This window comes from Astyanax mexicanus, chromosome 13 (genome assembly GCF_023375975.1).
Source record: "Astyanax mexicanus isolate ESR-SI-001 chromosome 13, AstMex3_surface, whole genome shotgun sequence".
Lineage (NCBI taxonomy): Eukaryota > Metazoa > Chordata > Actinopteri > Characiformes > Acestrorhamphidae > Astyanax > Astyanax mexicanus.
Genome location: NC_064420.1, coordinates 16,509,287 through 16,537,063, shown reverse-complemented (window position 1 = coordinate 16,537,063; position 27,777 = coordinate 16,509,287). Strand labels below are relative to the sequence as shown.

General features: G+C 37.1%; 2 protein-coding genes across 5 annotated transcripts in view; both read left to right on the top strand.

Moving 5' to 3' along the window:
* The window catches only part of adcy6a (adenylate cyclase 6a), a 90,039-nt gene extending 83,307 nt beyond the window's left edge, over window positions 1–6,732 (top strand). For both annotated transcript variants that reach the window (XM_049486293.1, XM_049486294.1), the window contains exons 23-24: window positions 66–190; window positions 1,556–6,732. In XM_049486293.1, coding sequence (XP_049342250.1) covers window positions 66–190; window positions 1,556–1,684 — 254 coding nt within the window. In that variant the 3' untranslated portion in view covers window positions 1,685–6,732. The remainder of the gene's footprint in view (window positions 1–65; window positions 191–1,555) is intronic.
* A 6,201-nt stretch (window positions 6,733–12,933) lies between these two features.
* LOC103034470 (polypeptide N-acetylgalactosaminyltransferase 6) lies at window positions 12,934–25,565 on the top strand. Of its 3 annotated transcripts, none has more exons than XM_007228960.4 (11): window positions 12,934–13,068; window positions 14,490–14,972; window positions 16,303–16,475; window positions 16,544–16,693; window positions 19,283–19,517; window positions 21,010–21,127; window positions 22,143–22,343; window positions 22,585–22,716; window positions 23,361–23,462; window positions 24,729–24,899; window positions 25,291–25,565. In XM_007228960.4, the coding sequence occupies exons 2-11, from the start codon at window positions 14,491–14,493 to the stop codon at window positions 25,402–25,404; spliced, it is 1,878 nt and encodes a 625-aa protein (XP_007229022.3). In that variant the 5' UTR covers window positions 12,934–13,068; window position 14,490; the 3' UTR covers window positions 25,405–25,565. The 3 variants fall into 3 exon arrangements, with proteins under 3 accessions (XP_007229022.3, XP_022533270.2, XP_007229023.3); XM_022677549.2 differs by having other exon boundaries at window positions 13,059–13,195; XM_007228961.4 differs by lacking the exon at window positions 12,934–13,068 and adding an exon at window positions 13,075–13,268.
* Window positions 25,566–27,777: the final 2,212 nt, after the last annotated feature.

Here is a 27,777-nt window from a genome sequence, read left to right as displayed (position 1 = left end):
ACAGTTTTGAAAAGGTAAACACTTTCAGAAAAGATACATCATTTAGCATCTCTTGTTTCCTACAGGACTAAATATTGGACCAGTGGTAGCTGGAGTTATTGGAGCAAGGAAGCCCCAGTATGACATCTGGGGGAACACAGTAAATGTGGCCAGTCGTATGGACAGCACGGGGGTACCAGATCGCATTCAGGTACAATTTCACTATTTCACAACTATACATGACATGTATATGTATTTTATAGTTAAATACAATGGCATGAAAAAGTTGGAGCACCCCTGATATTTTTCATGATTTTTCTTTATAAATCATTGATTGTTCAGATCAGCAATTTCAGGTAAATATATCATACAGCAGATGAACACAGTGATATTTTAGAAGAGAAATTAAGTTTATAGGATTTATAGAAAGTGTGCGACAATTCTTTAAACAAAATTAGGCAGGTGCATCAATTTGGGCCCCAACAGAAAAATGACATCAATATTTAGTAGGTCCTCCTTTTACAGAAATAACAGCCTCTAAAGGCTTCCTATAGTTTTCAATGAGAGTCTGGCTTCTGATTGAAGGTATTTTGGATCATTCTTCATTATAAAACATCTCCAGTTCAGTCAGGTTTGATGGTTTATGATCATGAACAGCCCGCTTTAAATCACACCACAGATTATTAATAATATTCAGGTCTGGGGTCTGAGATGATCATTCCAGTATGTTGTACTTGTTCCTCTGCATGAATGCTTTAGTAGATTTTGAGCAGAGTTCATGGTTGTTGTCTTGTTGAAGTGTCCAGACCCGGCTCAACTTTAACTTTATTACTGATTTTTAAACATTGTTTTCAAGAATCTGCCTAAAAATTGACTGGAATTCATGCGAATCTCAGCTAAGACTTATCTTGTTCTGCCACTTCAGGTCTTAACTAGAACTGTGCCTGTGGTTCTTCCATTTCCTCATTATGTTCCTCACAGTGGAAACTGACACAGATTAAATCTCTGAAATAGCTTTCTCACTCCTTCTCCTAAACCATAACATTGAACAATCTTTAATTTCAAATCATTTGAGAGTTTTGTTTTGAGGCTCCAATGTTGCCACTGTTCAGAATAGATGCAAAAAGTTGCAAAAAAGTTGCAATTGGCTCCTTATCCCTTTCTCATAATTGGATTCACCTGTGTATGTAGATCAAGGGTCAGTGTTCCAATAATTAGTTCTAAAGGTATTTAAATCAGTAAAACGACAAGGGTGCCCACATTTATGCACCTGTCTAATTTTGTTTAAAAAATTATTGCAGACATTTCACTTCTCAAATATCACTGTGCTCATCTGCTATATGATTTTTTTTATTAAATACAAATGAAATAATAAGGATGATAAAGGATAGTAAATCAAGCTATAAGCTATATAGTTTTTGAAACTAGATACATAATAATAAAAAAAACATTTTACTGCTAGTTGTATCGTATATGACCTTCAGAGCGAATAGACAGTTAACCAATTGATTTAATGTCTTATCTGAAAATAATGTCCCTAATAAACTGCTGTGTTTTCGTTTTTCGACTCCTGCAGGTGACCACAGACCTGCACCAGGTGTTGGCGGGTAAAGGCTACCAGTTGGAGTGCCGTGGGGTCATAAAGGTCAAAGGCAAAGGGGAGATGAACACGTATTTCCTGAACGATGGCCCGCCCAGCAGTTAGCAGTGTGCCAGCGCTCCTCTGAGTCCCACACTTTTACGTCTCCAGCTGGATCGTAGAGGAAGGTCACACAGGACAAACTGCAGTCAAACAAGTAGCCATGCCATCACTTGAAGTAAGAATACACATACATACGAAAAAAATGAAGTAAGAAGTGAGAGAAAAATGACCTCCAGGATGGGGAGCGGTCACGCGACAGTCCCGCTGATTGGCTGTTCGCTCTGAAGGACGATTGTTTCCGTCTTTAAGCCTCTTTCTCAGGCTACTTGAAAGATGCAAAGTCTGTTTATTTAATAAAGGCCTTTTGTCGCCGATGAAAAACGCTGTACATAAGGCATTTTCTCCTCTTCTTTTTATTATTTTTCGTGCACCTTTTTTTCCCCCCTCTGTTATTTTATTATTATTTCAGGAGAATATAAATGCAGGTACTGATTCTGATTTGTTTATGATTTGGTTATTTATTTGAATCTCTTAACGTTTTGTGCAAAAAGTCCTTTATTATGAGAAACAGTGTGAAACATGCAGACACATCTATACCGTACACGCGAATGTACGTCTGTATATTTGTGTGTGTACAAATTTACAGTATATGTATAAATATTGAAGAGAAATATTGACCAAAGACCAAAGTATTTAATAGAAAAGGTTGCGGAGAAGACGAGAAGTTTATGAATAGTGTCTGTCTCTGAAGGCCTCGCCCCCTTTTTTCCAGTTTGGAAGAGAATGGGAGGAGCACGGGATCACATGATCATGTGATCAACAAAAAAGGAAGCGGAAGGGAAGCGATTGGTCAGTGGTTGCATCAGGCTGATGATACACAGTTCTCGCAGGTGTTGATGATCTTTTGAGTTCGTGATTTTTTTTTTTTTTTTTTTTCTTTTTTTCTACTCTTCACGTATAATGAAGGATTGGATTGGATTGGATTGGGTGGAGTCGTCCAGAAAAGGCCTGACTTTTGGACTAAACTCTTGAAGAAGGAAGGAAGGATGAAGGAAGTATCTCAGTGTTCGTGAGGGACGAGACCATCACCTGAGAGAATTAAGTATTGTTTCCTTCGTTCCGTCAGTCGTCTCTTCTTTTTCAAAGAAGTATTTTTTGGTACAAAACACAATAAAAAGGAAAAAAGGGGATTTTTTTTTTTTTTTTTAAAGATTTTTGTGGGGAAGGCACTGTCGGAAAGCCACGGCATTGGATACCACGGTACCACCAGATTTACCCGTTTACTGTGTTCACAACAGGGAGACTTTTGTTTTGTTTTTTCTTTGTTTTTTGTTTTTAAAGAAAGAGAGTAAGAGAATGAAAGAGAGAAATATATCCATAATATAAATTATGACTGAATACTGTGCTTTGTAATCTTGAAGGGGCATAACTCTTTTCACTGTGAGGTTTCTATGATATGACAAACTGCTTTTCTTGCCAAACCTAAACTGCTCTGACGCATGTCTGATTGTGGTTCTGAATCTTCTCGACGATTTTTTGTTTTATTTTATATATTTTTCTTTTCTCGTTTGTTTCTCTGAAGTTTCAGTTTTGGTATTTTGTATCACCTGTGTATTCACACCGTTTTTATTATTCCTATTATATGGTTGTTATTAATATGCATTATTTGATTATGATTCCATTCCAGTTTAGCAGAGCGAAGAAGGTGTAAGAAATGAGCTATGGGAACATTGGGGCCAGCCGGTACCGAACAGTGATGTGAAGTCGGGTCAGCTGAACAGTGTTCACTGTGGTGCCCCTTCATTCCACTAATGCCCTTCAGAGCCACGTGGTTCTTTAACACGTTCTAGGGTCGTGTGTCACTCGTGCGAGAATTACATGGTGGGTTTGTTTGATGTTCTATAATTTTTGCACTGGATCTGTACGGGAATTTTGACGCTGTTGTAACAAAATCTTACGAAACGTACGAAATGGTGACTCTACGCAAGAAGCAAAAAAATATGTTTAATCTTAACATAAGCTCACAAGACAAAAAAAAGTCACAGGCATAATTGATTTATTAATAATCCGGATGAACCAAAATTATTTTTTTTTAGCTGAAAAAAAATATTTAATTTGACTATTACTGATAATACTGAATCTCTTTCACGGACACACATTTGGTTTTTTTTATTAAATTGTCCACATTTTTTTGCAGTTAAATCAAATTTTAAAAACTGTTTAAAAAAAAAATCCTATTTCCCCCCGTGGCCCTACCACTTATGCCCTACCCCTCTGTTTGGCAAGGGCTGTAAGAACCACTGGCAAGATGGCGGCACAAGTGACCAAAGAAATCACTATATTAGTTACAATAGATTTATGAAAAGCTTTAAAAAAGAACCCGTAATAGTTCATCTCAGTATACAGCTAGCTAATTTTCCTGTTCCACTTTAAATGGTGCAACAGACAGCAGAGGCTACAGCTTTTAAGGTGGAACAGAAAAAAATAAAGAAAATAAAAGTTAATAAAAGCTAATTTCAGCTCCCCATCACAAAGGAATTAAGGAATGGACAATAATAATTAATTGCTGCACCTCCTTCCTATTTTCTGAAGACATACGGCGCCCTAAAGTTAACTCATTAACCAGCAGCTAGGTTACTGAACTTTATATCTGTGTGTAATCATATACAGAAAAAGAAACTATGCATGTGACTATTTTCAGTCAGGTGAGCTTAATGTTAACTTAATGTACGAACATTTCATTTACATCATTTTGGGACCATTTCCGTTTTTCATTCTGAAGTGTTCACACAGTGTTCACAAGGGCAGCTGGTGTTTTTATTTGTATTTATTGTTTTCGAATAGCGCAAAATGTGACGCAAAAATATTTAATACGCTGTTATTAGTGTTAGATACACTGACCAAGCTTAACAGTATGACCACTTCCTTTTTTCTACTCCCATCTTGTCCCCCCCCCTCCATCTTCGCTGATCATATAGAACATTTTATAGTTCTATAACTACAACAGACTGTAGTCCTGTATGTTACTTTGTATGTATACTTTATTATTATTATCTTCCTTTCACTCTGTTCTTCAATGGTTAGGAACCCACAGAACCTCAAACAAACACATTGTGTTATTAGTGTGTGGTGTTGAAACGAGTGGATCAGATACAGCAGTGCTGCTGGAGTTTTTAAACACTGTGTCTACTTACTGCAGTCGACTCTCTTAATTATCTGCACCACCATGTATGGTTGATGTAAAGTCAGAGACAGAAGCTTACTGTATCTGTTGGGTCAGCGTTTATTAATTTAATCTTCTGACCGTTTAAAGCTAAATGCAAAATTAGAAAATTGTTTTTTCTTTTTTTTATGTAGTTATTATTGACATCATATAAGTGTTAGACAAAAAATGTCATATCTGAAAATCGAGAGATTTAACTTAAAATTTTTCTTAAAATTTTGTTTGCGAAAGGCTGAAATAAAAAACTAAATAATTGAAAAATTGATTGGGGCCCCAAGTGGTCCAGCGGGCTAAGCGCTGCCATTATAATCAGGAGACGCCGGTTCGAATCCTGTTCATGTATCAGCTGCCAGAGCCCTGAGAGAGCACAATTGGTTTTGCTCTCTCTGGGCGGGTAGATGGCGCTCTATTGGCCAACTGGGTTATTAGCCATGTAATTGGGGAGAAAATAATAAAAAAAAAAGAAAATAATAATAATAATAATTGAAAATTGGGTGAAAAAAAGCATTTCATTTTCTCTATACTAAATGGAAAAAATTAATTATGAAGTTTTATGACCCTGTTGCTGCACAGTTCGTGTTGGTCATCCTCTAGTTCTTAATCAGTGGTCCCTGGATGCCACCCATAGTGCACTTTTTGTGCACTATTCTCAAGCCAGCAGTAATACTGAGGTGTTTAAAAACTCCAGCAGCACTGCTGTGTCTGATCCACTCGTACTATTAACACAATCTACTAACACACCACCATCCTGTCAGTGTTAATCACTGCAGTGCTGAGAATGCTCCAGCAACCAAATAATAGCTGACCTGTGGTGGTCTGTTTGTGGCATCCTGACCATTGAAGAACAGAATAAAAGGAGGATAATATAAAAAGTATACAGAGAAACAGATACAGGATTACAGACTGTAATTACGTTTATACAAAGTGTTCTATATGATCAGTGGAGCTGAGTGGGTGTAGAAACAAGAAATTGGTTATGATGTTCTGCTTGATGGGTGTATGTTACGTACGTACGTAACGTCCCTTCACAATGTGGCATCAAGCCTTTGCAGGCCAATCGGCAGCTCTGCCATCCACCTGATCTAACAGTGGGTTTCCACACAGACTCCCCCTCCCTCTCTACTGCTGGTATGCAGTACGCAGTATAGTGCATTTGCCTTAACTGAACAAAACTTAAGTGTATATTTACAGTGCCTCTGTCTCGCGTCCACATTACGAAAAACATTAGGAACCCGAGGCTCCTTCCAGGTTCATCTCTGACAAAATGCCATTTCCACTGTTCAGACCATCGTTAATTTATTCCAGAGTATTAATAACCTGCATGATGACAGCCCAATCCGTGTCTTTCTCCTGCTGAATATTCCTTACTTGCTTATATTTCGAATAAAACTGCCATGGTAGTAGCACTGGTTCATTGCATACGTTGCATATGTTGGTTGATCACGTTTCTAACCAGAAGCAGTTTTTTTTATTATTGTTTTTATTATTATTGGTTTTGGTTCATTTTTTATTTTAAATTTTTGTTCATTTTTAATTTGGGCCCTCCACGTTCTGTAATGGAGTCAGGATGAATATAAATAAAGGTGCACATGAGGGGAGCAGGCAGTGTTGGACGAGTTTTGGGAAAGAAAAAGTGTATTTTAAAGCCGTATTTTAGTACTACTGACTCTCACACTGGGGCCTGTGTGCCAGGATCAGGCCTGATGACTCCTGATCGCTCTGTTTATTTCTGTTCCGTTTAATTATATGTTTGCTGTTCTGTTGTTTATTTTCCCCTTTAGTTAAAAGGACTGCAGAAGGGACTAGCTTTTCAACATGCAATGGAAAGACTGATGAATATAGAATTAACTTTCCCCTCCTACAAAATAAAGAATAATGTCTGTTTTAATTGTTTTCTCTTCTTGTTCCTGAGGACTCATTTCTTCTGCTATTTATATGAGTGTTAAAAGGTAACACTTTATTATAATAGTCACAATTATTAGTACTATATACATTGTTAGGTAATGTATCAACTAATTAATAACTAACACTAACTTAAAACATTATTAAACATAACTACATTTTATTGCTGCATTTATAATTTAGGCATAAGTGAAAGCTAATGTCTGTAAGTTTTGGGATTTGGGGGATTTAGGGCCCTCTCGCCCTCTCTAGTGAGAATGGGTAATTGCACAGAGCATGCTGAAGTCTAAAAAATCATTTTAAACTGGGTGGGTGTGATGTGGTCTCCTTTCAGAGCAAATTAATCCGATTCCAGGTTATGTTTAGTTAGAGTAAAAGAGAGAGCGCTCAGTCAGAAACTTCTCTCCTTTGTTTCTTTGTTTTTACTATGAGTGAATGAGCTACTGAGGTCTGAGTTTCCCCTTCTGAAGTCTCCATTGCTCTACCAGCCACTCATGTTCAGGAAAACTGAGCTGGATCCTCTTTTAGAAGCTGTACGTGTGACGTAAGTACATAAAGAAGCGTGATGTGGCCAGAAGAAGAACTCCCGTGAAAAGCGACCGACACCCCAATTTTTAGAATGAATATATTAGGCTCAGCAGGGATGGTCGTTTCAGCACATTGGTACCATTAAACACAATGTTTTGTCCTTTCTCTACTTAAAAAAACAAAATAATACAGACTGCCACTTAAAAAAACTACCTTAATTTAACCTTATTGTAAAGTGTTACCATTTAACAGAACAATGTGTACTGAATGTCTTCATTTCAACTTCAAAACACTTCGATGCATCGATGCTGTCAAAAGATCACACATCGGCATCATTTTATCAGTTAGTACAGATATCATATATCAGACGTACTGGTCCTTTAACATGCTGAGCATTTCCAACATCTAGCATCTTACAGAAGTCTGTAATATTGTACAAAATAGATGTTTATCAAAGTGCAAGGTATCTTCACCCTACTGGTGATGGAGGAATCCTGATAAGTAGGTTGGGTAATTGGTCATTTAAATTGAGGAGAAAATGGGAAAATAAATTGAAATAAAATTATATACAATGCAAGATAAAGATGGAAAACACTCCCCTTAAAACACAATTTCAAAGTAAGAAATGAGGATGAAATAGATTTCTTACACCATTCAACAATGTTCAGTTGATGTGTCCATTTGAAAGGTCCAGTTTCCAGCCTTTGTGAATTCAGAGCTGAGTAACTGAAGACACTCCTGTAAATATTTTAGAGCCTACATTGGGATGCACATGCTGAGCCAATTCCTCAGGATTTTCTAATGAAAACATCATTACCTCTGTTCGTCTGCCAATCATCCTACATCCAAGATGTCCAATTCAACAAAGTCTGTTGCTTAAGTCTGGACACGACAACAGCATTACATTTACATCTTTATTTTGACAAATTCTGTGAAATTTTACTTCTTTATTAAAAGTAAAACATGCTGTTTATAGATTGTGTCCCAATTGCAAACTAATTACTAATACTGAATAGTTTTTGTGGAGGAAGTATTTAGTATATAGTTGCAAGAAATATGTATGTGAATCCTTTGGGATTGCATAGATTTTTGCATAAATTGGTCATTAAATGTGTTTTGATCTTCATCACAAGTCACAACAATAAACAAACACAGTCTGCTTACACTAATACCACAAAAAATATATGTTTGCATGGTTTAATTGAACACAGCATGTTAACATTCACAGTGCAGGGTGGAAAAAGTATGTGAACCTTTGAATTTAATAACTGGTTGGCAGCAAAAACCTTAACCAAACGCTTTCTGTAGTTGCAGATCAGACCTGCACAACAGTCAGGAGGAATTTTGGACCATTCCTCTTCACAAAACTGTTTTAGTTCAGTAATATTCTTGGGATATCTGGTGTGAATCGCTCTCTTGAGGTCATGAGGCCACAGCATCTCAATTGGGTTGAGGTCAGGGCTCTCCAGAAGGAGTATTTTCTTCTGTTGAAGCTGTTTGGTTGTTGATTTATTTCTATGTTTTGGGTCGTTGTGACTGTTGCATCATCCATCCTCTGCTGAGCTTCAGTTAGTGGACAGATACAGTCTTAAAACAAGACGTGTCCTTTTTGGTAGGAAGTGTTCCCGTTTGGACTGTCCTATTATGAATCCTTCTCAATAGCCTATTGGTCACACATGTCTAACAATGCTTTCACAGAAATTATTTAGAAATAATAAAAAAAAAAACTCTGTATAAGAGTCTTGGTTTTCTGCCATTTTCACCAAATTTCTGTGGTGCTGTTTTTTTAGATTGGTATGTGCTACACTGCCTGGCCAAAAAAAAAGTCGCCAAAAAAGTGGTCTCTTATTTTTTCAGAGCTGTACATAAATCCTTTTATTTCTGCTCTAGGAGAAATCTGCTGAAAATCACTGTTTTCTAATATTGCAATATATATTCACAAGACAGCAAAATATCACAATGTCAGTTCTCACAGTTTTATCAACAATCCGTCAAAATAAGCTGAACTCTGGATTTGTCCTGGACATCTCTTTCACAAACCTGAAACATAAGAAAAGCATGCAGAATATAAAAGAACTACATTATCATTTCACATAATACACTATCATTTTACTGCTTCAAAAGCTCTATACATTAAAGGGACAGTCTGTAAGTACTTGAAAATATGTGAGAATGTGTAACTGCACAAAGCATGTTTGCAAAAAGTATTTTAAAACATGAATAGTGGTGCAGTTACCTTTCAGAGTGGATAAATCTGGTGATTTTAGTGATTCTGTTCATTCATTTGGGTATATTTGGTTTAATGTAGTGCTAGGTGCTAGTGCTAGTTTACTGGTTCATTCGGTATACCGCAGGGTGGAACTAGAACCGTAATGCTTTTCTCTCACACCGCCACACCTCTAAAGGCACTGCAGAGCACAGTGCGGAACAGAACCATAACAGAATAACTCGCCTTGTAGAGTCAAACGCTAGTCTATCTAGATTACAGAAAGATAAACTTCTGGTTAGATAAGGCCTAAGAGAATAAATGTGTTTTGGCTCTATTTATTTACTTATTTATTTTTTTATTCATTCATTTATTCATGGCATGCATTATAAATTGACACTTGATGTATTTCATAAAATGTGAATTCGTTTACGGACTTTGGTATATGTACCAGGATATACCGTGAAGCCGTCAGAATCTTGAAAATGATTGTGATACTCATTTTTGGCCATACCGCCCAGTTTAATGTTGTATAAATTAACAGATGAAGTTGCAGTTCTGATATTGCCATGTACGCAGTAGCCCTTGTATCAGAACCATTAGCTGCACCAACAAAAAGCCGTTATAGCCATAAAAATGTCCCGAGACCTATCAGATAGCCTGTTTTTAGAATTATTATATCTTTGTAGGCTTTACAGGAATGGTAGCAAAAGAACGTTGATGCTATTTATTATAATTCAAAGAAAAATTTAAGAACTGTTGATCTCCATAATGCTAATCCCAGTGTAAATGTGTACATGAATGCCTAAATGGATAAAAGGAATATTGGATAAAAAAGCTGTGAAGTTACATACTTGGTCATTTTGCTGCTCTTGCGTGGAAATCGTGGGACCTTAGTCCAAGAATTCTGAGTCTTTGGTTCTCCCGTGATGAGCCACCACCCGTAGTGCTGGTTGTCGGTTATAGGCACACAGTACAGCTGGTTAGGTGCTGGAAAGAAAGGCAAAACATTTAGGATACGTTCACACAGCAGATAAAAGTGTTACAAATCCAAATTCTCAGATCAGATGTTTATTTTACGCTGTTCACACAATCTTTTTAATGATCTATATCCAACATCGCTCTAAACAGTTTATGCACTAAAGAACAATGTTTCATGTGAAGCTGTAAGCTCCTCCTTAGCTAACAGGACTGTGTCGGCTCTACTGTTTAGCTCTGTCTCTGGGCAGTCCTGAGCCGAGATGGTGGAGGTGGAGGCCATGAACTTACTGGTTGACGTCGACACCTAATGTCTCAGTTACCCTTTACAGTACCTGCTCAAACATTAACAACTCATTCACCACAACCTAGAAGCAACATAGCAATCCAATCACACTACCAAATATTTTTATTTATTTATTTCAACTTACATCTGGGAGTCTGCACCCGTCTGATCATCTCCCTGTATCTCTTCTGACTGCCATGATGTAGATCAGCACTAATAGGAACTGGTTGATTGTAGACACTGCACACGTCCGTGCACATTAGCCGTGTCTGGGAAGTGACCGGGCGGAGGTCTGGCAGCCTATCCCACCTCGAGTATTCTGTTATAGAAGGTACAGAAATGTGGACTGAATAAAACTGTTCCTAAAATCTATTTAAATGTGATTGTGGTACATGTATTTATATACAAGGTAAGCACATCAGAAACTCCTGTGACAGTGAAAAAATATTTTATTTATTAATATACGTCCATTCTTGCTACACATTCCAAAAAGGTTGGTATTGTAAATAATAATAATAATCTAAAAAATATATATATAAATATGTGTTGCAGAAGAAGCGCAGAAGTATTTCAGGATTATTTTGCAAATATCTTATATAGAACATAACAGTGCAGGGTCATCTTTGCGTTTTTCATTCTTAGTTTCTTAGTCTCTTTTTTCTGAAGTCTTGCCTATGTAATGTGTGCAGCATGTGATTTTGAACTGTCTTGTTGAAAAATGCACGGACCCCCCTGTAAAAGACTGGGTCTTGAAGGTAACATGTATTGCTTTTATTACTTTTCTACATTAATGCTGCATCACAGAGGTGTACTGACCCACTACCATAGCATGATAGACTCTGGCTTTTGGTTCCTTTCATTTTTGGTCTGGAGATCATGGAGTCCACATCTTACAAAATCTCATCTTACAACATCTCTGGAATACTGATTGGTATACCCACAAAACACTGTGGACCTACTGAGTGATGGTCCATGGAATGGACCACAAAATGTAACTTAACTGTACATTAGTATTTAGGCTTTTTTAGGCTAATCTACCATGTGGTTTCCCTGCTGAAAAACACAGTTTAAGAAAAGTTTCTGCTGGTCTTTTATGGTCAAGGTGTTAAAAGCTATCTAGTCATCTGGTAGAAAACATATCAGCGCTAATCCGCAGCTTCGTTACCCTGTGAGCTCCGGGCTCTGAGCGCTGAGGGGAGCGTCCTGTCTCTGAACGGGTCCTGATAGCCCAGATTAGTGATCCCGAAGAAAGCCATTCTACAGATCAGAAAATAAACCGGAGCGCGAGGACTGTAAATAAACCAAAGCGCGAGGACACGGTGCAGCAGCAGCAGCTTTCAATCACTGAGCATGTGTACCGTCTCCATGGTTACTCTCCCTCCTCCTGATTGGTCAGGATCCGGTCTGAATTAGATCAGTGGTCTCCTTTTGTACCGGAGTAAAATTATAACAGGTAAAGGGAACACAGCCATGTGCTCCCAGCTCTCACTGAATAAGTGATAAAACAAGAGAAAATAAATGTGCGCAAATGAATCAATTCTGACTCAGAGATCAACATTGTTTCAGACCTTTTTTTTTTTATTTATTTCGTCATTTATTATTTCATTTTTGTTTTAACTTTTAGATTTTTACTTGTTTCTTTTGATTGCCTTCTTATTTTACTTATTGCCTTTTACCTTCTTATTTAATTCATTTCATTTATTTTGTCCTTTAATTTATTTTATTTTATTTTTTAGCTTTTTTTTCATTTTTATCTATTTCGTCCTTTTATTCATTTTATTTATTTCTTCCTTTTTTATTTTATTTCTTTTACCTTTTTTTATTTTATTTCTCGTTTGACTTTTGGCCTTTTACCGTTTTATTTATTTCTGCCGTTTACTTTCTTTATAATCTTAGTGTTATTTTAGCTACTTAAGATTATAGTCCTCTATTATTTTTATATATTATTTCCATTATTCTAATGATTTATCTTATTTTATCTCTCTCTGTCCACGTGTTTTCTTTAAAAGTATTTTTTATTAAATTGTAATTATTTATTTGTTTGTTTTTCTAATGCATTTACCATTTAATTTTTTATTGTTTTTTTATTTATAGAGTTCCTTATTTTAGCATAACCGCATTTATTTATTTATTTATTTAATTTGTTATAAATGCTTGGCTGCATTGAAAATGAGGGTTTCCCTGGGTGTATTCCCTAATGAAAATAAAGTTTTATCTGCAAACACTGCCCCCTCGCTACTGATGCTACACCTGGTGAAAAAACACATTTGGAAATGAAGCCGTAAGGAGGACAGTCTGCAGATTTCCAGCGTGATAAAGCTCAGGTATTCATCCAGTACTGATCCGTTAATGCTCTAATCAGACTCAGTCACTAATCAAACCCCAGGCTTTACAGGCCTCACCTGCAGGAGATCATTCAACCCGGCGGAGTTCAGCTGAACAGGGAGTGAGGTCTGTTTTCTCTCACTGGATAAAGAAAGTCGCCCAGAAAACACACATGCAGTTGTCTCAGCGTTCTCTAAAGGTTGTACTGTTAATATTTTATCAACAGCATTGGCACAAAATCATCTATAACCAGATAACCCTGCCTCTTGCTCATAGACTAGCTACCTTTTTATAACTTCACATTTCAGTAATGGTCTATTATACTTTACAAGCAATTACCTGACTCTTGTGTAACATGACCTAACGTTTTTATGACCAGAGAAGCTGATTTAAAGGCTGTTGTTTTAGAGGGATAACTTGAGTTGCTCTTAATAAATCAGTTTAAAGAAGTGAGTTTACAAGTGACCATTTTATATAATGTATAAAACACATAACACGTTAATTTAACCAGGTGAACAGTGCACATATTTTATCCCTACATACATCTGTCTTTTACTTTAACTCATGAAGTTTCTAAGTGACATACTGAACATACTGATAGCATCACAGGACAGTGTGTGAATGTGTGAACGCTAAGGTGTTATTTACAGAATGTAGGAAAGCTGGGTTTGTTCTGAAGATAAAACTAGTTCCTTTAAAGGTGTTATTTGCTTCTACAGCTCTGTTTCAACCATTTAACCATTCAAACACTGAATTGAAAGTTTTATATTCCACAATACTAATTCTGACCTGATTTCTACAACCAGAATTGTTAATAATAGTTAGGAAATTATGTACTTTATCATCATGGTTTTAATATTGTTAGTCATGTGCCCCACAATAAGAAACAAATGTGAATGAGCCACTCACTAAATTTTGAAATCTGTCAATAAACAAGCTGAACTGCTTGAATTTTTGCACCAGGAGTGGCATAAAATGCCCACTGTTATGGCAAGTTTCACAAAGTAAACACAAAGCACTGGCTTCTAGTCGGTCTGAAACTAGAAAAATGTCCAGTTTAGTCATATGTCCAGCTGTTGACCTCTGCACTGCTATTATAATGCTGATTCTTTTTCAGTAGTGCTACCAGGTCACATGGGAGTGAGATTTACATGGGTAAAGGTGGCCTTTTAGTACACAAACAGATGCTAAGGCTAAGTGAGCTAACACTATTATCCTTGCCCTGTACAGCTCTTTTTTACTGAAAAACAACCAGTTTGTGAAGAGGTAGTAAACTAAGTAAACTTATACTGAACATAGTATGTGATGTTAAAAATTGTAGTTTATTTGATTTATGAAAGTAGAATATCATAATCCCTAATTTGCTCATTTTTGTCAAAATAATTTCAGTTTTTAATTTATTTGTATTTTTTTTCCTAAGAATGCGGAGACATATACGTCGACTCCCAGTGCTGTCCAAGCTCATCCTGTCAGTTTTGTTACTTTTCCTGACTCTGTTAATTGCACTGCAGAAGAATTTAGGGAGCTGGACATCATCTGAGGAAAGCCCAGAGAGCCTGTCTCTAAAACGAAGAGAGGTTATTACAGCTCCTGGATCAGCTGACCAGTTACGGTTTCAAATTAGAGCCCCCTTCCCGCAATGGCCAGCCATCTCCTCAGTGTCTGCAGATCAAAGCTGCCCTTCTGGATACCACAGCCCTGATGAGCTTAAACCTCATTTTGTGAGACCAGTGGAGGACCCTGATGGTCCTGGAGCTGATGGTCGAGAGTTCATTCCCGACAAGATGAGTCCGGCTGAGATTACAGAGAAGGAAGAAGGATTGTCTAAGAACTTTTTCAACCAGTTTGCCAGTGACCGCATCTCTGTGCACCGCAGTCTGGGCAATGACACCCGTCATCCTGAGTGAGTTTTATACAAGAAGTGTGCATATTAAAGCAACAATTAGGTTAAATATCCAAGAATTGATACTTCTTGCACATGAGCTTTTCCTACAGACCTGTCTTTGAAGTACATGCTTTTCTGGACAAGCTGAGAGATAAAGAAGTATAACACATTCACTTGGTAGAGTTATACCACTGGATTTTAATAATGTAATTGATATGTTTTACTAATGTAAACTATAATATTATGTGTTAGCATATTTTTCGCACTGTAAGGTGGATTTACAAGCCTTTAATTTTCCCAAAAATCGTCAGTGCGCCTTATAATTCAGTGCACCTTATGTATGAATTTTACCAGTCAGGTTGTAAGGAGCAGTAAAGCCAATCCTCTGAAGTAGAGCGTTATAATTTTTGTTTAGTTCTCCAGCACTATTAGAATTAGCTGCTAACCACGCTAAGAGCTAGCTTTTTGGCTGTTCAGAGGTGAGTATTATTGGCCTTTAGCCTGCTGCTAACCCTGGCTAGCACTGCTGGAGCAGCATTAGCATTAGCCGCTATCCACAGCGCTAGCTCTTTTGTTGTTCAGAGGCGAGTATATCAGACTGTAGCCTGTGCATTTAACGTGTTAAAACAAGCTATGTGGGACAAATCGCTAGCTAATATAGCTCTGGCTTACCGGAACACTCAGGGCTCCTCAGTGTAGTGCTGTCGGGTGCTTTTAGCCACTAGCAATAGCCAATGATTAACATCCAGTGCTCGTTTGACTTGTCTGACTCATCTGAAATTTTTTTTTTTTTTAAAGAATTACAATTTTGTTTACTTAGCTTATTTTTACATGTGGCCAGACCTGCTAAATTAGAAGAAAAACATGGTGACACCCCTGTTCCTATTACTAGTTAATAGTGTCGCATAAAATGTGCCTTATAATGTGGTGGGCCTTATAGTACGAAAAATATTTTGCTTGAGGCTGCAACAATTTTGTTTCAGTAGTAGTAGTATCACTGTAGCACTGCTTAAATTACCTTTCCTCAACCACAGTACGTCTAACCATCAACCTAACCTTTTATATTAGTCTATCATGCAGGTAACCTTTTATTTAAAATCAGAGTACATTATGTTTTACCCTCATTTATAGTGTATCCATGCCAGTACATAGAATATAGACTGAAAAGGAAAGATGACATTTATATAATTTAAAGTAAGATTTAAGACAAATTAGGTAAATATAAATACAGTAGTTAAGGGGGGGTTATATTATTTAATTTTTCTTTTTATTAAAAGTTCTGTTCATGATATAAATAAATCACACTACCCTGTAGAAGCATGCTTTACTGTGGTTTGTCTTTCACTAGGTGTGTCGAGCAGAAGTTTCTCCGCTGCCCACGATTACCAGACACCAGTGTGATCATTGTGTTCCATAATGAAGCATGGTCCACTCTGCTGCGTACCGTCTACAGCGTCCTGCACACCTCTCCTGCCGTCCTGCTGCGTGAGATCATCCTGGTGGACGATGCCAGTACACAAGGTTTGGAAAGAGACTACAAGCTGTAAAATCCCAGTAAAATATTTAAATAACTTTTCTTTTCTTTGTAGATCATCTGAAGTCTCCACTGGAGCTGCACATGCAGGCTCTGAAGATCGTGCAAGTTCTGCGGCAGAAGGAAAGGAAAGGTCTGGTTCCGGCTCGGCTGCTGGGAGCTCAGGAGGCTAAGGGAGAAGTGCTTACTTTCTTGGACTCCCACTGTGAGTTGGACATGCTTTTTAGCATCAGCCTTGCTCCACAATGATTTATTATACAGTCCCCTTCAAAAGTATTGCAACGGTGAGGTTAAACCCATTATTTTTGCTGTAGATTAAAAATATTTGAATTTGACATTTCAGGTTTTTACATCTGGATCTGATACACAGTTCAGAAGATTTTGTCTGGACCCACCCATTTTTTGGGAGCAAATGTATTGCAATGTGTGACTGTCTGACGTGTTTTGTTGCCCAGGTGTGTCCTGATACCTTAATTATTCAAACAATAAATAGCGCTCAGTTTTAGATTTGGGCTTTATCTGTGCAGACTGTGCATTTATAGTTAGAGAAGTAACCAACATGAAAACTTAAGAGCTATGGGTAAAAAACAAGCAACTGTGAAGCTGAGAAAAGATGATCAAAATCAATCAGAACCATTGCACAAAAATTGTCTATAGCCAGAACAACTGTTTGGAATGTCCTTAAGAAGAAAGTAATCACTAGTGTAATAAATAAAATGTGATAAACAGGTAGACCAGGAAAAACTACAGCAGTTAATGACAGAAATATTGTGAGTGCTGTAAAGAAAAAGCCAAAAAAGACAGTTGTTGTGACATCAGCAACAACCTCCAGATGGAAGGAGTGAAGGTATCACAATCTACTGTTCACAGAAGACCTTATGAACAAAAGTACAGAGCTTTTACCAAAATATCAAAACCACTAATCAAAAAGAAGTATAGGTAGACCAGGCTGTAAATACAGAGAAAAGCCTGTAGACTGTTATGGACTAATGAGACAAAGATTAACATTTACCAATGTCATGGAAATGTGTGGAGAAAGAAAGGATCTATTCATGATCTTAAACATACCAGCTCCTCTGTGAAACACAGTGGAGGTAGAGTCATGGCTTAAGCTTGCATTGCTTCTTCTGGGAAATGCTCATTAATCTTAATTGATTTAAAGATAACTCAGATGTCTACAGAAACATTTTGTCTAATTTTAAAGAAAGATGAAGCCAAACTTGATTGGGAGATCCTTCATGCAGCAAAATAATGACCCAAAACCCACTGCCTGAAAAGGCATCACAGAAAAAGAATTCGGGAGGTTAGTGATGTCAGTGGGTCACAGACATGATGCAGTTATTACAAGAAAAGGATTTGCAACTAAATGTTATTTTATTTTTATTTACTTTAATTTATTAATATTTTTGTTCTAATACTTTTGCTCACAAACTTACTTTTGCGGGTTTAGACAGAAGATGCTATCTCCTTATACTTTGAAATAAAAACTAAAATGTTGACCTTTTGTCTCATGTTCACATTTAATATCAAACCCAAATGTTTTCAGCCTACAGCAGAATTAAATCGGCCTCACTGTTCCAAAACTTTTGGAGGGGACTGTATGTAAACATTAGATTCTTGATGTTTACATGTTATATATATATATATATATATATACACAAATTGACTAAAAATTATGCACCAAGATGTTGATTACGGGAAACGAATGAAGCTTCGTCCAATTGTGTGTAATGATGATACTGTATATGTAATTGGTTTGAATATTAGAGTGAAAGGACAAGTTTATGGCAGAAAACTGTACAATTGAAAAGGGGCTCTAGTACCATTTTTGATGCCTCTAGCCTGGATACAAATGAAATGCAGTTGGGCACTGGGTCATACAGATTCTGTATGGCATTCTGCACATTTGCACCGAGATGTTGCAGCGGGGTGTGTAGATCCTGCACATGCAACGTTGGACAGCTGGTCCCATTAATCTCAGTGGAGCAACAGGGGTTGGTTGATGGATGGAATAGACGATGGGTCATTTGTTAAAACTACCATCCTGCTTTTTTCAGTCCAATGCTGCCCCCCCTCTTAAAACTGTCAACTAGGCAAAATGTCTTTGAGTACATTGTAGAGGCATGTCTAGCAGTTAACAGTCTCTCACCAGTTTCTGAGAGCTTTTTTATAGGACAGAAGGGGAAGAATTTTAATGAAAATTTCAAGACTTTGGCTCGGTCCCATTTCACCACTTGACCCAACCACTTAACCCTACCCCTCTGTTTTGCACATGCATGGGGTAGGGGTGTCTCTATTCTTGTTAGGCTGGAAGGGTGGGTGGGGGGGGGGTTGGGGGGGGGGGCACACTTCAAGTTAAAGGGTATGAGAATCTGATGAGATGGCTGAACAAGAGACTAAAGAAACAAACAAATGTAAGTATTTTCCTTGTAAAAGTGACTATTAGAACTATATTACCATAGTTTAATGTGTATTTTCAGTGTTTAATTGACAAATTCTTAATAACAAGCATAAAAAGCTCGCTAGTAGTTTGTCTCAGTTGCTAGCTAGCTAACTTTTCTGTTATACCTTAAATGGTGCAACAGACGGCAGGGGCTGCAGCATTTTAGGGCGGAACAAAAAAATGAAATAAATCAAAGCTATTTTTTAGCTTCCTTTCAAAGAGGAATTAGGAAATAGACAATAATTATTAATTTTGTCTTGGGTGCATTATTTTATTTGTCAGTGAGTGTATATTTAATATAGATTTTTCTCTCCACCTTTCTCCAGTGTTTAATTTTAAATGTATTTTCAGGTGAATGTTTCAGCGGCTGGTTGGAGCCTCTTCTATCTCAGTTACTACAACAGCCCACTGCTGTTGTTAGTCCTGTAATCGTCGTTATTGATTCAAATACTCTAAAATTCACCAAACCCCACCCCAGCATCCCAACCAGAAGCCGTGGGAACTTTGACTGGGGACTGAGCTTCGGCTGGGAGAATATCCCAGAACCCGAGAGGTTAAAACGGAAGGATGAGACTTATCCTGTAAAGTGAGAACACTGTTTTTTCTTAATATACTTTTAAAATGCTTTACTCGTGTCACTTTTAATAGATACACCTTGTGTCTACACTGGTTGGTCATTTTATTAAATATCCTGTGTTGGAACTTGGTTTGTGTAAAGTTGCCATAACAAGTAGTTTAAAAGTTGCTTGCTAATGTAATGCAAAGGGGAATTGATCACCATAGGACAGTCTCTGACCTTATATTATTTAAGTGCCCAGGTCAACCAGAGGAGGATGAGTTCCTCTTTATTTGAGTCTTGGTTCCTCCCAAGGTTTTTTCCTCTTCAGAAGTGTCAAGTAAAACAATACACATACTTTAATACCTTACTTGAGTAGAAATGTTGCTTAGCTATACTACACTGGATTATTTTTACTTCTACTCCTTACATTTACATTCAATTATCTGAACTTTCTACTCCTAACATTTAAAAAAAAATAGCCTTGTTACTCCTATTTCATTTTAGCTTGTTTTCATTCCAGCTTCTCATTGTTCAGAAAAACCCTATCCAGATACATTTATTCACGCAATATTGTGATTGGATGAGAAGTATGAACATATACCACTCTGACACCCTATTGGTTTATACGTGATCATCACACCTGCACATATCACGCCCCCACACTCCATTAAGAACATAGCAGATGTTTTAAGTCTAGTATGAAGATGATCCGTGCAGAGAATCAAGAGAACTTGAGTGAAATGTCCCAGCTAATCTTCTTTAATATATTTACATTGTACTAAAAGGCATCCTTTTCAATGGGCATATATGCAGCTGAAACAGGGAGACTAGCACATCCCAAAATTAATCAACATTAACATTATAATCATATAATCATCAATGTGTTTGGGGAGGGAGGGTGGTGCACTATAAGACCCTGTGTCGCGGCCTAAGCTTTTGTCTTTAATGTGTTTGCTTTTTTTTTTTTACATTACGTTTAATTTTATACTTTAAGTAGTTTTTGAACCAGTACTTTTACACCTTTACTGTAGTAAAAAGCTTGAGTTGATACTTTAACTTTTACAGAAGTATTTTAAACTCTAGTATCTACACTTCTACCTGAGAAATAAATGTCAATACATCAGTTTATTCCTTCAGACTTTTCAGTGTAGTCCGGACCAGAATAGCATATGTAAAAATGTTCTGTGAGCCACAGTCCAGAAGAGGTCTCAGTCCTGGAATTCTGCTGTGTAAGAACACTTATTTAGACTGTTTAGACTTTTAGACCAATTACAGGAATTTGAGGCAGACTTTACTTCACCTGTTGCGCAGGCATCACACAGCAGAATGGAGACAACAGGTTACTCTAGTGATTCTTGTAGTTATAAGTAAAATTGACCTGTTACAGAAAATAAAAATACAATTTTACCCCCAGCACTGCCTGTAAAGTGTACTAGTGTGGTAGATAAAATGACCAGTAAGTGCATGAACACAGTTATCATAAGTGAGCTTTATTTATTTATTTTTTCTTGTATTTCAGGACTCCAACTTTTGCTGGGGGCCTGTTCTCCATCTTCAAGAACTTCTTTGAGCACATTGGGCGATATGATGACCAGATGGAGATTTGGGGTGGAGAGAACATAGAAATGTCTTTCAGGGTGAATTTTGATTTGTTTATTTATTTTTTTATCTTAATACTGCATTTCTGGAACCACCTGGGATAGCAGCTTTGGTAGCCTAATAGTGTGCAGAGTCTACAGGCCTAGCTGCAACATTTGTTGCAATTTTCCACAGGATTTCATACGGAGCCTGAATTTAACTAATCTTGTATCCAGACTAGAGGCGCCCAACAGAGCAAGTATAGGTCTCTGCAGACCGGCGTAGTGGGTGTGACGCAAGGTGTAGGCGTGTCGAAAGGTGGTGTATGCAATAGAGTGGGCGTGTCAAAACTTTACTCCCGAAAAGGATTAAATACACTTATAATAATCAAAACTCCACACATTTTTACCCGATTTTCACACGTTTTGGTTTTCTACAAACAGCAAAGATGTAGTAATGATTCAGGACGCATTACAAATACGTGCTGAAATACTTTATATTATGTTCTTTAACAAAGACAGACATATGGTATGGCATATTAGTAAGTGTATAAATTAATTAATTTATATTTATATGTACAGAGACACACACAAATTACTTTATGCACTTATTAATATGCCATATCATATGTCTGTCTTTGTTAAAGTGCGTAATATAAAGTATTTCAGCATGAAAGCACGTACTTGTAATGTGTCACAGCGTCCTAAATCATTAGTACATCTCTGCTGTTTGTAACAAATCAAACCGTGTGTAAATCGGGGAAAAAATTGGTTGTGAATATTATAGGTTTATTGAACTCCTTCCTCAGTGTAAATTAATCCACTGGGGGGCGCATGGTTGCCGACTCCAAAATGGCGGCCACGCTGAAACGTCAGCTCCAATAGACCAATAGACGAACATCTTTCGACACGCCCAGTACTCCTAGCTGCAGAGACCCACGTCTCCAACAGTACTAGGGCCTTATTTCAGTTGAACAGTTTTCATTAGGAAACCTATAATTTCACTCTTCTAATGTAGTCACTTACATATATCCTCAGCTAACCACACATACTGTGATTTTTCTTGCCCTCCTAGGTGTGGATGTGTGGGGGTCAGCTGCTGGTTGTGCCCTGCTCTGTGGTGGGTCATATTTTCCGTAGCAGGACACCTCACACCTTCCCCAAGGGTTTAGAAACGATTGTACGGAATCAGGTGCGGGTGGCGGAGGTCTGGATGGATGACTACAAGAACGTGTTTTACCGCCGGAACAAGAAAGCTGCTTCAATTGCACTCAATGTGAGAGATAATCTGCAAGACTTCTCTATATATGATTGCATACACCTCAATTGAGAGACAGTACCTCTCTATCCCAACTTTTGAAATGTTTTGGGTTTGATATTGTAAAGCTGTAATTGAAAAAAAATCAAAGCGTATAATCTAAAAACGTGCACTGTAAATATGTGTTTAAATGTTCTAACTGTCCTGATCTGATCTAGACAAACCTCCTTTTTTCCCCTTTTATCTTGGAGCACTGCAGAATACCTATGGTGACATCTCTGCACGTCTGGAGCTCAGGGAAGAGCTACAGTGTAAAAACTTCTCCTGGTACCTGAAGAACGTTTACCCAGAGGCCTTTTTACCAGAACTTGCCCCAGCCCTGTTTGGTTCGGTAATACTGCAACTTATGTTGCTTATGTTGAATCCTACTCTAAACTGCTGAGGCTGATTTAATTTTCTTGAACATCAATGCATGAGAGATTTTCATTTGCTGATAATGCTTTTGATTTTTTTTTGCATCTACTACACTCACTGACAAAAGAATATAATTGGGCGTAAAGGTTTACAGGTTCTGTATGACATCCTGCAGCATATTTGCCCACAGTTTGAGCTGGGTCTTTAGATCCTGCACACTAGGCTGCTGGTGTTGGTTTCCCAGCTGCTCCCATAAATGCTCCATGGGTGACTTTTGGCAACCAGGCAGGCCAAGGAATTCCTACAAAACTGGTGTTATGTGTGGGAGAGCATTATCCTGCTAACAAATGCCAGTTGGAAGCAACTCTCAAAGTGTGTCAACAAGGCAAAATGTCATGGAGTACATCGTAGAGGCATGTGTAGCAGTCAGTGATCTCTCACAAAGAGGTACACTACCCAAATGTAGCATCTGAGAGGATGCATTATTTTTTGTAAGTGAGTGAAATATAATTTGTCCCCTAAATTTGCCACACTAAACAACCTCAGCAGTTCTTTGCAGTAGACATATCTTTTAAAAAGTGTGTTGTAATTTTTTCACATATCTTGTGTCATTGTTTGTAGCTGAAGAATGTGGGCTCAAACACCTGCCTTGATATTGGTGAGAAGAAGCCGCTGAGGAAGGCTGTGATTCTATACCTGTGCCATGGTATGGGTGGCAATCAGGTACCGTCCTGTCATCTCCTGTGTCTTTTCTGAATCATTTTGTGTAACTCGCAGTGTATGCAAGTTAGCCTTACCAATGCTTATGGGTGAAGTGAAAAACATATGCTTCTTGTTTTAGGAAGAAGTGTAAGGATCTAAGGCTTTGTTAACATTACCTAAGCTATCTTTCTTAAATCTGATTTTTTGCTCCGATTGGATTTGGCTATCGTGACTGTTCACATTCACAAATGTTAGTGATCTGTATCTGTGTGTAATGTGAAAAAATCTGTCCCTGAAACGCCTGACTTGCACATTGATACGTTTATAATCGTTCTCTTCTTCACCAACAACAAAAAACATGTTTGAGAGACAACTTGTAGTAGTTCACACAACCATATAAAAAAATCTGATCTGAGGCACATTGAGCAAAAAAAATCAGATTTGAGTCACTTCAGCCTGGTAATGTAAATGTAGCCTAAGCAATTTTGAAACTGCTAACATTTTGGTGCCAGATGCCTTCACAGGTCTTGTGAAATTCATGTTTTGAAACCTGAGATCTGTCTTAGTGTCTTTAAAATATTAATATATTGAAGTATTGCAATAGTGTTTAGATTTGCAAAAACACTGTATTGATGTTTTACGAATAGTTTACATGAAAAGATTGGTGTCAGTGGTTAATTTACTGTGGTGTAATTTACTGCAGTGTTGTACTCTGTCTTCAAAGCACACTGTTCTGATTGCTTATAAAGTGTAACTTTTCTTAACTCAGATGTAATGATTAATAGTAAGTAGCAAACAATAATCCTGTTTTTCTAAAATTAGATTAGTATATGCCTTGCTTGCAATATCACAATATTTTTCCATTAAAAGACTCAGTTATACTCAGCAACTCAGCACATTACAATATTCTAATTTAAAAAGCAGTAAAACTACACTGAGATATTATATTACAGTACTGTTCCCTACTTAAAAATACAGTTAAGAACCAGCATTTAAAAAAGTAATCATGGTTTTATTCATGATAAAATATTGTTGTGATTTACCCAATTATTTATTTAATTTAAGGTATTGTCACCAATAAAACAAATCTAATTGTTTGCAACAGTGGACAGGAAGAAAATGTGTGATTAATCATATTTAATTTATTTAATTGGTTGCCACCACTAGTATTTTTTACAAAAAGATATATATGATACCTGTAGGATAGTAGGAGAGGTAATTTTATGTACAGTAAAAAATTGTCCAGATCTGTTAAATACTTAAATTTCCACCCCTCTAATTCTACAGCATTTTGAATACACAAGTCGTCAGGAGCTGCGTCACAACACTGCGCTGCAGCTGTGTCTGCATGCAACGATTGCACCGGAGCCTGTCCGCATTGAGCTGTGCAACTACAGGGGTGGCAGCACTGTGCCAGCGCCACAGCAGCAGTGGAGCTTAAAGCTCCTCTCACCACAGGTACAGTAGATACAGCAACCAACTATTTCATTAAACCCACATCATTTCTATCCAGCCAACAATACCCAAATAGGGTTGACTGGCTCTGTGGTGGTCCTGTTTGGTCCAAACCATTAAATATCAGGGTGAATGTAGGATAGTAATAAAATATACAAAGAAACAGATACAGGACTACAGTCTGTAATTACAGAACTACAAAGTGCTCCTATAGGATCAATGAAGTGGATAAGATCTACAGAAAGTCCAAAAAACAAAGAGGTGGTTTAATTGGTTATTTTTGTGTTTGGTTGTGCCTGGTGTAGACAGTGTTAAATCATTTGAGATTGAGATTGAGATTTTTAAGTTTTCAGTATTAAATTTGACCACTTCACGTGTCCTTGTCTGTTTCCAGTGTTGTCTCCTGGAGTGTGAGGTGTTTAAGAAATGTCTAACAGTAGAGGGTGGTAAAGCTGTGATGAAGAACTGCAATCCTGCTGACAAATACCAACACTGGACATTCAGCTGACCAGTATCGGAGTCTGGTTCTGAGTTTGTTAAAATGAGAAATTATGTTAATGGATTGATTTTGTAATGAGCTACGATTTGTGCTGTCCTGTGGATTTGTTGTGATCATCCTGTTTACTGCTGTATGTCTAGTTCAAAGATAAAGTTATTTTTTGCAAAACAGTGTGCATAAATTGTGCATTTTTTTTAAACATTTGGGCAAGTTTGTGTAAGCCAACAAACAAATGAAATTGAAAACATGCCCATGTGTGTTTGCTTTGTGGGGATTTGAGGAAAGTCCTGCTATAGGCATATGGCAAACTGTTTAATCACTGAGTTTGTTTACATGTACTTCATAATCCCATTACTACAGAACGTTACTGCAGAGTTTGTCGGTAATCTGATCAACGTTTTTACATGGACTTGGGTAAACAGATAATGGGAAAACTCAAGAGTGTACAGGTCCTGTGGGGTCCTGACTATTGAAGAACTGGGTATAGGGAAGAGAAGGTGTAAAGATCCTAATGATGCAGCATAGCTCTTTTAAGTTAGTTCTTTATTAGGCTTATTGCAAATGTATTGCACTTAAATGTAATGTAATGTAATGTAAACACAGTGAATGAAGCTATGAAGCCAATTACGCTTACCTCATGGGGACCCAGGGAGGTGAATGAAATAGCTACTAACACTTTCCATGGTAGATTAGACAAACATTTCACACCTTACCTGAACCTACATTATTAATACATGGAATACCAGTAAAAAAAAAAAAAAAAAACACTCAGCCTTTACAATTATAGCCCAAGGCATCTGTGAGCTCATGTATCGGAATCGAGTCGTAATGCATCAACAGCAGTTGGAAAAGAGGTGGTGGCTGAATTCACATGTATCGGAGGAGGCATGTGCTAGTTTGGTATTGGGGTTCCAGGAAGGTTAAGTTTATAGAAATAACATTACAGTAACATTCTGAAAATGTATTATAGTATTAACAATAAGTTGTTTATCACATAACGTTGCCAGACAGATGAGTGCTAACATTACGGAAACGGTGGAAGTAACATGCCCTACCATGCCCAAAACTAAAAGTAATGTTGCAGCAATGTTACCAGAACATATATATTTTTTTTAATAAAAACGTTTGAAGAACATTCAGAACCCTTGCCAGATTAAACCGTCTACTAACATAAAGTTGTTAGCTGGGCTTATTAAATAATAAGATAAATGCAGTATTGCGAATATGAACAGATTTGGAAGGGTTGGTTTGCATATAAACACTAATTGTAAACCCAGATTTATATTTATTTTGTGACAAAACGTATTAAAAATGGCCCTCCATAAGAATATTTGTTGTTTTAGCAGAGGTGCCAATTATAGGTCCAGAAAGTAGAAATCCACTCCAGGATTGTGGCTCTGCTGCAAACCTGTTCTGCACCAGGCAGGTGAAACACAATCCTGGGGTGGATTTTTACGTTCTGGATCTGGATTTTCCACTATTGCCTTGAGTACCTCCTAAAGTTACACTGTGTGCTACAATATTTACTTTATCCAGCAGGAGACGACAGGAGTTGAACAGCAATACCAGGATAGCAAAGAACATTGAATTATGCAAAAACGTATTTATTTAAATAATAATGCGGATTTTATTTCTTCATTTCAGTAGAACTTGGCACAGTGCCAACACTACCCAAAGTACCAGCTGGTCTTATATAATATTCTTATTTTCTGAGAGACTAATTTTAAACGATCAAATAAATAAACGCTTAAAATTTATCACTCTGTGTGTAATTTATCTATATAATAGATTTCCACATTTTGAACTGAATTACTGAAATAAAGTAACTTTTCAATGATATTTAATTTTTTTTAGATGCAGCTGTACATGTTTAATGTAAAGTTTATTACAGAGCACACATATGAAATATATGAAGCCATGAATTAATGTTCAATAAACTAAAATCAATCTTTCAAACTTTTTTAATCTGACGATTTAACCCTTTCAGACCCTGCATCCATTACACTCGACATCATGTATTTTCTTTATTTTAAAATGTTTGTTGCACATAACACTATTTAAGAGCTGTTGTTCATCAGAAAATACAATGAACCAGCCAATGAACGAGTTTATAAACTAATAAAACATTAACAAAAACAGTTGTACTTGAGCCATTGAGGCAAAGTAACAGCTGATTTTTACTAAAATAATGTGATTTAGAATACTTTTTAATAATGTTTTTAACTGTTTAGGAATAATTTATGAATAATTATTAATAATTATTTTTTTCCATCACTGGAGATAATTCAGGTCTGAAAGGGCTGTAACGTTGTTGTTTTTAGCATTACAGAGATTAAAAAATAAGAACGTTGATTTAACGTGCTGGGTGTGTTGGCTTGACCT